At 36.9% G+C, this 13,148-nt stretch overlaps 1 protein-coding gene across 9 annotated transcripts in view; it reads right to left on the bottom strand.

Moving 5' to 3' along the window:
* Positions 1-13,148, bottom strand: part of ATRX (ATRX chromatin remodeler) — a 414,424-nt gene that overhangs the window by 236,213 nt on the left and 165,063 nt on the right. For 8 of the 9 annotated variants that reach the window (XR_010319813.1, XM_064278569.1, XM_064278575.1 and 5 more), the window contains 2 exons: positions 12,930-13,063; positions 12,292-12,465 (listed from right to left, as the gene is read on the bottom strand). Coding sequence is in view for 8 of the 9 variants with exons in the window: in XM_064278569.1 (XP_064134639.1) it covers positions 12,292-12,465; positions 12,930-13,063 (308 nt within the window). In the remaining variant the exon portion in view is untranslated. The remainder of the gene's footprint in view (positions 1-12,291; positions 12,466-12,929; positions 13,064-13,148) is intronic. The other variant, XM_064278574.1, reaches the window with a different exon arrangement.

Raw genomic sequence — 13,148 nt, forward strand, 5'->3', positions numbered from 1 at the left:
GAAGGGAAATTTCTCAAGATTAAAAAAAGCATTTATTTAAAACCCACAGCTAACATGATACTCAATGGAGAAAGACTGACAGCTTTCTTGTTAAGATAAGAAACAAGATAAGGATGATCACTCTTACCACTACTATTCAACATCATTTGGAAAATCCAAGCCAAAACAATGAGTCTAAGGGGGGAAAAAAAGGATCCAAATCAAGAGGGAGGAAGAAAAACTATCCCTTTTTGCAGACCACATGATCCTATACATAGAAAATCCCAAAGATTCTACAAGAAAGCTATTAGATCTAATAAATAAATTCAGCACAGTGCGGGGGCACAAGGTCAACACGCAAATATCAACCAGGTTTCCACATATCAGCAATGAGCAAGAAGAAAAGGAAATTAAGGAAACATTATCATTTACAATAGAATCTAAAAGAATAAAGTACGTTAAGATTTAACCAAGTAAGTATAAGACTTTTACACAAAAAAATATAAAACATTCGTAAAAGAAATTAAAGAAGACCTAAACAAACGGAAGGATATTCTGTGTTCATGGATCAGAAGTCTTAATATAGTTAAGATGACAATATTACCCTAAGCAATCTATAAATTTAATGCAAGTCCCATCAAAATTCCAACAGCCTTCTTTGCAGAAATGGAAAAGCCAATCCTCAAATTTATGAGGAAGCGCAATCCTGAAAAAGAACAAAGTAGGAAGGCTTGCACTTCATGATTAAAAACATATTATAAAACTACAGTAATTAAAACAGCTTGTAATGATAGACATACATAATAATAGACATATAGAACAATGCAAAATAACTGAGTGCAGAAATAAATCCAAACGACTATGGTCAACTGATTTTTGACAAGGATGCTGGGTCCAGTCAATGAGAAAGAAAAGAATCTCTTCATTAAATGGTGCTGAAAAATTTGATTTCCACATGTAAAAGAATGAATCAACGTTCATGCCTCTCATCATACAAAAGAACCAATTCAAAATGGATCAAGGACCTAAATGTGAAAACTAAAACTATAAAATTCTTAGAAGAAAATCTAGGAGTGAGGCTGTGGGACCTACTGTTCAATCATACATTATCAGGTATTAACAAAAAAAAAGCAGCCAAAGACAAAATACATACATGGAACATCATAAAAATTAAGTACTTTTGTTCATCAAAGGACTTTATCAACAAAATAAAGAGACAACCTACAGACTGGGGGAAAATTTTCAGGACTCACATAATCAATAAGGGTCTAATATCCAAAATATATATAAAACTTCAACAATTTAACAACAAAAGACCAGCAACCAAATCAAAAAATTGGACAGAGGACTTAAACAGACATTTCACCAAACACACCAACAAGCACATGAAAAAAAGCTCAACATCATTAGCCAATGTTGTGTGCCACAGAATCAATTTTGACTCATAGCGACCCTATATGACAGAGTAAAATGGTCCCCATAGGCTTTCCTAGGCTGTAATCTTTAAGGGGGCAGATTGCCAGGTCTTTTCTCCCATGGAGTGGCTGGTAGGCTTGAACCACCCACCTTTCAGTTAGGAGAACGCTTTAACCATTGTGCCACCAGTGCTCCTTCATTAGCCATTAGAGAGACGCAAATCAAAACCACAATGAGATGCCACCTCACCTCCACTGGAATGGCAACGATCAAAAACCTGCAATCCCTACCCATTGGCAGTGGGAATGTAAAATGGTAGAGCTGCTGTGGAAAAGTTTGGCCGTTCCTCAAAAAGGTGAACACAGAACTACCATATGACCCAGAAGACATGAAAGCAGGAATGCAAACAGATTTGTGTACACCAATGTTCACTGTAGCACTTTTCGCAACAGCCAAAAGGTGGAAACAAACAAAATGTCCATCTACAGATGAATGTATAAACAAAATGTGGTATACACATACAATGGTACATTACTCAGCCATAAAGAAAAATGAAGTCCTGAGGCATACCACAACATCAATGAACCTTGAAAACATTATGCTGAGCAAAATAAGTCAGTCACAAAATGACAAATACCATATGATCTCATTTATACGAAATAAGCAACTATATAGAAACCAAGGAAACCCTGGTGGTGTAGTGGTTAAGTGCTACGGCTGCTAACCAAGAGCTCGAATCCGCCAGGCACTCCTTGGAAACTCTATCAGGCAGTTCTACTGTCTTATAGGGTCGCCATGAGTTGGAATCGACTCGACGGCAGCGGGTTTGGTTCGGTTTTTGGTTTATAGAAACCAAAGACTATTAATTATTTGCCAGCAGTGGGTGGGAAGGAGACGGAGGAGTCTCTGCTTGGGGTACCTGAGTTTATTTTAACGACAGTAGAATATTTTAGAAAAAGACAGTGATAATGGTTGCACAACATGAAGAACGTAATCAATATCATTAAATTATAAATGTAAAAATTCTTTTACTGGTAAATGTTTTGGTGTATATATTTTCACCACAATAAAAAAATGTTAAGGGCATAAAAGACAAGACTGAGGAACTGTTACAGATTACAGTAGATTAAAGAGACATTACAACTACAGGCAATGTGAGATTCTGGTTTGGATCCTGGAGCAGAAAAAGGATATTAGTGGGAAAACTAATGAAATTTGAATAAGATCTATAACTAAGTTCAGGAGCCCGAAAACTTTTTTTGTAAAGGGATTGACAGAAAATATTTTTGAGTGACTTCATTACTGAGCTAAAAGGGTGTCTGGGGGCCATACTCTCAGTGTCTCTCCAGTCTCTGTCAGACCATCGCAACTCCCTGAGAGACCGAATTACTGGGCTGACATCTGGGGACCATGGTCTCTTGGGGGACATCTAGCTCAACTGGCATAACACAGTTTATAAAGATAATGTTCTACATCCTATTTTGGTGAGTAGCATCTGCGATCTTAAAAGCTTATGAGTGGCCATCTAAGATACTCCACTGGTTCCACCCCATCTGGAGCAAGGGAGAATGAAGAAAACCAAAGACACAAGGGAAAGATTAGTCCAAAGCACTAATGAACCACAACTACCACAGCCTCTGCCAGACTGAGTCCAGCACAACTAGATGATGCATGGCTACTACCGCCGACTATTCTGACAGGGATCACAGCAGAGGGTCCCAGACAGAGCTAGAGAAAAAAGTAGAACAAAAAACCAAACTCACCAAAAAAAAAAAAAAAAGATCAGACTTACTGGTCTGAAAAAGACTGGAGAAACCACGAGAGTATGACCCTTGGATACCCTTATATTTCAGTAATGAAGTCACTCCTGAGGTTTACCCTTCAGCCAAAGATTAGACAGGCCCATAAAACAAAACTAGACAGAATGGGCACACCAGCCCAGGGACAATATGAGAAGGCAGGAGGGGACAGGAAAGCTGGAAATGGGGAACCCAAGGTCGAGAGGGGGAGTGTTGACATGTTGTAGGATTGGCGACCAATGTCAGAAAACAACATGTGTATTGTTTAATGAGAAGCTAATTTGCTCTGTAAACCTTCATCTAAAGTACAATAAAACAAAAAAGGACATCTAAGGGTGAATGGGCTGGGGGGGTCACCCCAATTCCATGAACCCAGAAATCTGGATTCCAGGAGAATCAAAACTATTTTGTACCAGAGTCTGAATTGTCCCCGCAATACCGTTCTGCCCTTTTTCTCTAATAATGGAACTTTTAGCTGGGCATATAGCCATTTATCTGAAAACTATATTGTTAAGCATTTTTTACAGGTAGAATGGTTCCGTGACTGGGTTTCAGCTAACGGAAGAAGACTGGAAGTGATGTGTGCAGTTTCCAACACATGACCTGTTATGGATTGAACTGTGTCCCCCAAAAAATGTCTGTCAATTTGGCTAGGCCATGATTCCCAGTACTATGTGATTGTCCACCATTTTGTCATTTGATGTGATTTTCCTATGTGATGTAAACCTTACCTCTATGGTGTTATGAGGCAGGATGAGAGATAGCTATGTTAATGATGCCGGACTCAATCTACAAGATTAGACTATCTTGAATCGATATCTTTGAGATATAAAAGAGAGAAGTGAGCAGAAAGACAGGGGAACCTCATGCCACCAAAGAAAGCAGTTCCAGGAGCAGAATGTGTCCTCTGGACCCAGGGTTACTTCACTGAGAAGCTCCTAGGCCAGGGGAAGATTGATGACAAGGACCTGCCCCTAAAGCAGACAGACAGAAATCCTTCCCCTAAAGCTGGCACCCTGAATTTGGACATTTAGCCTCCTAGACTGTGAAAGAATAAATTTCTCTTTGTTAAAGCCAAAAGAAAAAAAAAATACTTTTGACTTTGTGGGCCACGTGATTTCTGTTACTTCTATGCAACTGTGCTGTGAAAGCAGTAAATGAACGGGTATAGCTGTATTCCGATAAAACTTTATTTATAAAAAACAGGATATTGTTATTAAATGCCATCAAGTTGATTCTGGCTCATAGCGACCCTACATGGCAAAGAAGAATTGTCCCATGGGGTTTCCTAGGCTGAAATCTTTACAGGAGCAAATCGCCAGCATCTTCCTCCCATGGAGCAGCTGGTGGGTTCGAACCTCCAACTTTTCGGTTGGCAGCCAAGGGCTTAACCATTGCACCACAAGGGCTCCTTAATAAAAACAGGCAGAGGGTCAGATTTGGTCCACAGGTGAAGTATGCCAACCCCTCATTTAGTTAATAGGATTGTATCAATGTTAACTGCATGGTTTTGGTAACTGTACCATAATAAACGTAAGATGTCAACATTAGGGAAAGCTAGATGAAAGGTATACAGGAAACCTTCGTACTATTTTTGCAACACTTCTGTGTATCTAAAATCATTTCAAAAAAAAAAGTTAAAGACATATTATGACTTGAGATGAGAATCAAAGTCCTGTTCTAGCTAAAAACATGGGACAATATAAACACCACGGAGTACTGCTGAGCAGCTAGGAAGTCAGGAGGACACCAAAAGCGCACTCGGGCACACATACGCACGCACGGGCACACACGCACACGCACAAATCCTATGATTAAGTATAATTTTAAGGTTAGTATTAATTTTTCATCCAACAATACATTTTGTAAATTTTCAAACCTACCAATAATTTGAAAGAATTACAGAGGGAGCACCTATATCCCTTCTAAAGTCACTTAATGTCAATAGTTCACACTTCCTTTAACTCTCCGTACACAAACACACATACCCTGTTTTGCACTGAGCCATTCGAAATTTAGTAGACAACATAACACTTTACCCCACAGATGAGGATATTATTTTACATAGCCAAATGCCACTGAAACACCTAACATAGAAGCAATATTTACATTTTAGAAACTGTCACAAAATAACTTTTATAACTTTCCTCCAATATAGAAGAAAATTAAAGTTCACATGTTGCACTTTTTCCTATGCCTCTTAAATATATTTTAATTTAATAAAATAATTAGATTTAACAGGTAAACTGTTCTTTTTTTTATTTCGCCCCACGTCCAAACTTGTTTCCAGACAATATAGGGATGCCGGTAAGTCTACAAACCTTAAAAAATGAGGTAAATTAAATTGTACTATCAATTACTATGATCACAATCTATATTAGAACATAAATATGATGAGATTTTAGGAGTTTACTCTTCCTTACAGAAACGAAAAATACTTGGGTAATAAATTACCCAAAGTAGTAGACGGTAAACAACATAACTCATAGAAAACTTCAGTTTTAATAAAGCATTTACAATATAATTGTGCACACTAAAGGATTCAATATCTGGAACTCAGCCTCAGAGGCAAAATCAATATTGCTCCTTTTCATAGGAATCCAAGTTGTTATATGACTTGTTAAATTGCTTAATTCCTTTACAGAAACCAAATTAAGAGGTTGTACTCAAATTGCATAGAAATTTATAAATACTCACAAAATGATGTACAATTATGATTTATTTGACATAAAAATATATCCATGACATATAAAGTGTGTGGGGGGGAAATTCCTCCTCCTCTTCTTAAATGGACAATTGTTGCTCAAAAGCCCTGTAAGGAAAGGTCTTAAATAGGTATCCCTCCAAAGAATACATATTCATGGCCAAAAAGCACACAAAAAGATGCTCAACATCATTAGTCTTGAGAGAAACGCAAATTAAAATCACAGTGGGATACCATCTCACATCTACTACAATGGCTATTTAAAAAAAAAAAAAAACAATAAGTGTTGGTGAGAATGTGGAGAAATTAGAATCCTTGTGCATTGCTGGTGGGAATATAAAATGGTGCAGTTTCCATGGAAAACAGTTTGGAGGTTCCTCAAAAAGTTAACATGGAACTATAAAACACTGCTAAAAGAGATTAAAGAAGACTTGAATGGAAAGATGTTCCATGTTCATGGAGTGAAGGACTTAATACTGTTAAGACGTCAATACTACCCAAAGCAATCTACAGATTCAACGTAACGACAACCAAATTCCAACAGCCTTCTTTACAGAAATAGAAAAATCAATCCTCTACATAGAATGGCAAGAGGCCCTGGATAGCTAAAGCAATGCTGAAAGAACAAAGTAGGAGGACTCACGCTTCCTGATTTAAAACATACTAAATAAATACAAAGGAGTCCTGGTGGCACAGTGATTAAGCACTCCACAACTAACCAAAAGGTCAGCAGTTTGAACCCATCGGTGTTCCCCGAGGAGGAAGATGTGGCAGACTGCTTCCATAAAGACTACAGCCTAGGAAACCTTATGGGGGCAGTTCTACTCTGTCGTATAGGGTCACCATGAGTTGGAATTCACTCAACGGCAAGGGGTCTGGGTTTGGTATATAGCTATAGTAATCAAAACAGTCTGTTACTGGTATAACAAAAGATACTTAGACCAATGGAATAGAATTGAGAGTCCAGAAGTAAACTCACACATCTATGGTCAACCGATTTTTGACAAGGATGATAAGTCCATTCGATGGGGAAAAAAGAGTCTATTCAATAAATGGTGCTAGGAAAATGAGATTTACTCAAGCAGAAAAATGAAATAGGATCCATGCCTCATACCATACACAAAAACAAACTCAAAATGGATTAGGGACCTAAATGGGCAAACTAAAACCATAAAATTTCTTAAAAGAAAAAGCAGGGGCAACATTGTCAAGCCTAGCTTTTAACAATAGATTATCTAATATAATAAAAACACAAACGGTGAAATACAAAATAAGTAACTGGTGCCTCATAAAAATTGCAAGATTTTGTTCATCAAAAGACTTTACCAAAAAAATGGAAAGACAAGCAACCAACTGGGAGAATATCTTCAGAAACCATGTATTCGACAAGAATCTAATAACCAAGATACATCTAGAACTTCAACAACTTAACAAAAAGACAAACCACAGGCTTATGAATGGTTATGAATAAGGTCCATTTCTAAGCGTGTCTTTAAGTCAAATTTGGAGGTAAGTCAGAACAGCTGCATACAGTTGTTATTTAGCCTTACTTTAGTGCAAGAAAAGGTCTGAAACCTTTCCAATGATTTAAAAGCTATAGGGCTGCTATGAGTTGGAATTGACTCGACAGCACTGGGTTTTTTTCTGGGTACATGCAGGTGACTGTGCTAGAGAATTTGTTGCAGGTAGGGACTGGTTCAATCGTTTCAAGGTGAGGGCGCATTTACATAACATTAAAGGGCAAGTACCAGCTGTCCAGTAAGTCCAATGTTTATAACCCAGGGACTTAATCATAAAATGGGCAAAGGACTTGAATAGACCTTTCATCAAAGAGGAAATTCAAATGGCTACCAAACACATGAAAAGATGCTCAGAATCATTAGTCATCAGACAGCTGAATATCAAAATCATAATGAGATACCATTTCATTCCCGCCAGGATGCCCAAGACAAAAAATAAATAAATAAATTGAAAATAACAAATGTTGGCAAAGATACGGAGAAATTGGAACCGCTACCCACTGCTGGTAGGAATGCAAAATGGTATAGCTGTTGTGCAAAACAGTATGGCGGTTCCTCAAAAAAATAAAATTAGAACTACCATATGACCCAGAAATTCCACTCCTAGGTATATACCCAAAAGACTTGAAAGCAGAGACTTGTACACCAATGTTCACTGCAGCACTATTCACAATAGCCAAAAGGTGGAAACAACCTAAATGTCCTTCAAGAGATGAATGGATAAACAAAATGTGGTGCACATATAAAATAGAATACTACTCAGTCAGTAGGAGAAACGAAGTCTTGATACATGCTACAGGATGGATGGAGCTGGAAGACATGCTGAGTGAAATAAGTCAATCACAGAAGGGCAAATATTATATGACCTCACTTATATTAAAAGACAAAAAAAAGACAAATGTACAAAGTTTATCAGTGATTACCAGGGGAGGAAGGGAGGAGGAAAACGGGGGGTTAACGATGATGGAAATATAGCATTGATTAAGGGTAGGGTTGCACAGAGGATTATTGTAACTGGTGTCAATAATTTGTATACCTGCAAAAAGCTGAATTGGCAAAAGTTGTGTGATAGATATATTTACAACAAAAAGGAGTAGCTGCTGAGGCTGCTTTTGTACAACAAAAAACCTCATGGGATTTGGCTTCTCTTGGTTTGGAGGTTCAGGGTCATGGTTACATAGGACATTCCAGTTAGCCTATGTTTATCTCCTAGTTCACTGGGCAGTACCTGGGGTCTTAAAAGCTTGCAAGCAGCCATCCAAGGCACAATCATTGATCTCTGTTTGCCTAAGTCAACACAGGAAGGACCGTCAGGAATAGGAGGAAATGGAATGTGTAGCTAACTGCCTCCATAAGCAGCTGCCACCTATGTTGTAAGGCCAGAAAAACTGGATGGTACTCGGCTACCATTACTGAACATTTTGTTCAAAAATTCTATAAAAGAATCGTGATCAGAAGGAGGAAAATGCAAAACAGAACTTCAAATTCTTAAGAGACTTCAGACTTCCTGGAGCCATGAAGGCTGGATGAATCCCTGAAACTATTGCCCTGGGATAATCTCTGAACCTTAAACCAAAAACATTTCTTGAAGTATTCTTAAAACCAAATAACGGTTTAGCTTAACTAGTAAAGGCTGTCTGACTTGAGCATTAAGCTCTTTTAAGAACTATCTATATTGGATAAAGCTGACTACAACTTGGAACATTACATAGGAACATTAGGGGGCAGTGAATTTATATTGATGGATGAGGAACAACTCAGAAAAGGAGGATGAGAATGGTTGCACAACTTGAAGAACGTAATCAATGGCACTAAATGGTACGTGATGAAAAACTGCTGAATTGGTGTTATGCTTTATTGTGTATATTCTCAAAAACAGCAAAAAAATAAATTAAAAAATAGATTTTAAAAAGGCAAACATGGAATTACTACATGACCCAGCAAGTCTACTCCTAGGTATATGCCTAAAATATTTGACAGCAAGGGCTCAAAGAGATATGTGTATCCCAATGTTCACTGTAGCATTATTCACAATTGTCAAAAGATAGAAACAACCCAAGTGTCCATCATCAAATGAATGGATAAACAAAAAGTGGTATATACATACACTGGAGTATTACACAACCATAATGAGAAATAAAGTTGTGATACATGCTATTAAGATGGATGAAGCTTGAAAACATTACGCTAAGTGCAAATAAGCCAGATACAAAAGGACTATCATATTTTTAAGCAAACAACATGCACCTTCTATGTCTGTTTGCCAACCGCACCCTTCCTCCATGAGGTATTTTCATGAGTGCCACTATATAATTTTTTTCACATGTTGCTGTAAAAACATTAGCACAGCACACTTACAAAAATACCTCAAGGGGGGAGGGTGTGGTTGGCAAACAAATGCAAAGAGTGTGTGTTATCTGTCTAAAAATACAGTACTACTGTATGATCCCATTTATACGAAATATCTAGAATAGGTAAGGAAACCCTGGTGGTGTAGCAGTTAAGAGCTATGGCTGCTAACTAAAAGGTCAGCAGCTCAAATCTACCAGGTGCTCTTTGGAAACTGTATGGGGCGGTTCTGCTCTGTCCTATAGGGTGGCTATGAGTCAAAATCGACTAGACAGCAACAGGTTTTAGAACAGGTAAATGCATAGAAAGAAAAGTTTATCAGCAGTTGCCAGAGACTAGGGAGTGGAGGGAATGGGGAGTTGCTTAAGGGGTAATGAGTTTCTGTCAGGGGTGATGAACACTTTTGAAAATGAACAGTGGTAATAGTTTCACAATACGGTGAATGTAATTAATGTCATTGAACTGTACATTTCTAAATGGCTACAACAGCAAATTCATTATATATATTTCACCACAAAAATTTTTTAATTAAAATAAAACTCTATAAATATATAGGATTCCAAGGTTCTTTCCTTTGCCCTCCATTTGTTCAACATTATAGCTCCCCTTGACAATCTCAACTACTTTTGTGGTCTTATACATATACCACAACAACTTCAAAAACCTGAATGTCATCCGGGTTAGTTTGACTTTTCCCTTCATATCCAGTCAGTTAATTCAGTCTCTTATATGACTCAGGTCTCCCTTCTCCAAACACCACTCTTGATATCAACTATAGCAATATCATCCTAAATAGATTCAATGTCTTCAGTCTCATTGAACAAAAAGCAACTAATTTGATCATATTACATCCTTGATTAAAATCTTTGAATAGAAAAAAGGGGGTTGTGCCAAGCCTGTGATTTTTGGATGCTAGTAATATCCTATTTCTTGATCTGAATACCATATGCCTTCATTAAGCTGGCCATTTATATGTGCAATTCTCTGTGTGCGTACTACAGTAAAAAACAAATTTTTTTAAATGGTGTTAGTCCTCTGTGAATTTATACTAAAACCACTGAAATGTACAGTATAAATGGGTGAATTCTATGATATGTGAATTATCTCTTAATAAAGCAGTTATTTTAAAAACAAAACACAAGCAACTTTCAATTTTTCTCCAGCTCATAGAACCTATTGTACTTGTCCAGTGGCAAAGAAGTGTTAATCTCACCTCCAGGGAGTAGGTAGCAGTCTTCAGAATCTGCCCCTAACAAGTGAAACATTTCTTTACATTTTTTGTTAGCCAAAATTCTCAGGTAAATTTTGCATTTAATTGTTCAATAAACAAGTGATTACTTAATATAAAAATACCCCTTCCAAAATATCAAGTAAAATTGACACACCAAAAGAGATGTATCATGTTTATACTACAGTTTCATGTTATCTCTGGACTGGCTGCAAAGCATTCCAGTTTAAGAAACACAGGTTTACAAGGTGCTCGAATATCTGGTCTCTGTCTTATAGGCCCAGCCTCATCTCCTATTATTCCTTTCCCTTCTTTCTTTGATAGTCCAGCTACACCATTAGTAATTGTATCCCTTCCACCATGTGCCAAGCAGTTTGCACAGGCTTTTTAAAAAAATTTCTCAGCCTAATGTTATAAATCTTCACAGCACATCTAGCTGCTCCCATTTCCTGCTTAGTATGCTGAGTGAAATTCTTTTTCTTCAAGACGCTTTGTAAAGTCTTCTCTGGGGATAACCCTCACTGTGCCCCAAGAAGCAAAACAAACATTCCTTTGTGTCATATTACACTATACCTCCATTATATAAAATGTCCCTCATGGTGCTGTAACTTTTTATAAAAATGTCAATAATTCTTACTAAACAGTGACTTCCAAACCTGGCTATATATCAGAATCACTGATATGCTTTAAAACGTACCTGTATGTAGGCCCCGTAAGCAGAAATTATGATGTAATGGGCTTTGGATGAAACCCAGTCAAAAGTGTATTTTAAAACTCCTCAAATGATTCCCATGTGTAGCTAAACTGAAAACAACCATCCTGACAATGATCTTAATAATTTCTGTATCCTCAATGATTACCATGATGCTGGAAACATTTAGATACTCAATGCAAAAGGATTCAGATTTTTTAACGTAATGAAATTTAGTCTGAGTACATGAAAGAAAAGTTTTGCACATAAGCTTGCACAGATCTACCCACATCAACCGCATCTTCTAAGAAGCCACTATTTCTTCTTGCAGTGCTATGCAATCTTCTTTTTTCTATATAACCTTTATTTTATTAAGTCATTTTTATTTATCTTTATAATCTAAATGTGTACAAACTATTAAAGGTTAAAATATTCTTTGTGTCACCTCAAATTTCACTCTCATAAACTGCCTAACGACAATGTTGTCAGTGTACTGATAGTCACATCATATAGTCGACTGTTTCAGTGGATATACTAAAATTTCATTACTATAACTTGTTTATAAAAGCAGTATGTCCCTTACACTCAGAATTAAAATGTCTTACCCTTCCTCCTATTTCTGCCTTTGGCTTCTTTATGCTCTTTAGGCTTCATCTTTTCTTCTCCAGATTCCCCATCACTCACAGTCAGTTTATGCCTCAAAAGCCTATGTCTGTATCTTGGCTTCTTAGATTCTTCAGAATCTGAATCTGAGTCAGTATTGAGTTGACTTTTTGCTTCTATATGGAGAAAATAAGTCAATTTAACATTCTTAAGTCTTTTTTTTTCCTTTAAAATGCTGTGCAAACTTTTGTTGTTGACAATTATGGTGATGTGTCAGAAAGATTAGAGCTGTGCACATAACCTGGTGGCACTGGTGATACAGGTAACCCCATAAATCAGACCTGATATATCATTATTATTAAATATTGATTAAACGCCACCAGTACAAACTCGTAAAATCTTTTATATGATTTATATAAAATACTTTGCTTTAAAAAAATCATGTTTATTGGCAGTAACTGGTAAAATTAGAGTAACTTCCACAATTATTAAAAATACTCAGGAAAATGGTAGTAACGTTTTAAACATTTTAATGAATTTTAAGTGGGTGTGGTGTATTAAGAGACTTCTTGGTCAGATATTCTTCAAAGACTTAACTGGGCAAGGAATCAAATAATGATATCCTCTTTGGGGAGCTTACCCTCATCTCCTGGATTTTCTTCATTTTGTTTTCCAGTTCTTTTTTTCTCTTCTTCTGGTTCATCATCTGAAGACCCATCCTCATCAGAGGAAAGATTGGCTTTAATTTCTTCTAAAAGCATCTTCTTGGCAATTCTTGAGAGTAAAAAGACAATAAAAAACTATATATTTGGTGGTGAAGTAAAATAAATAAAAACAAAAAGAATTCTCTATATCAAAA

Source organism: Loxodonta africana, chromosome X, assembly GCF_030014295.1.
Source record: "Loxodonta africana isolate mLoxAfr1 chromosome X, mLoxAfr1.hap2, whole genome shotgun sequence".
Classification (NCBI taxonomy): Eukaryota; Metazoa; Chordata; class Mammalia; order Proboscidea; family Elephantidae; genus Loxodonta; species Loxodonta africana.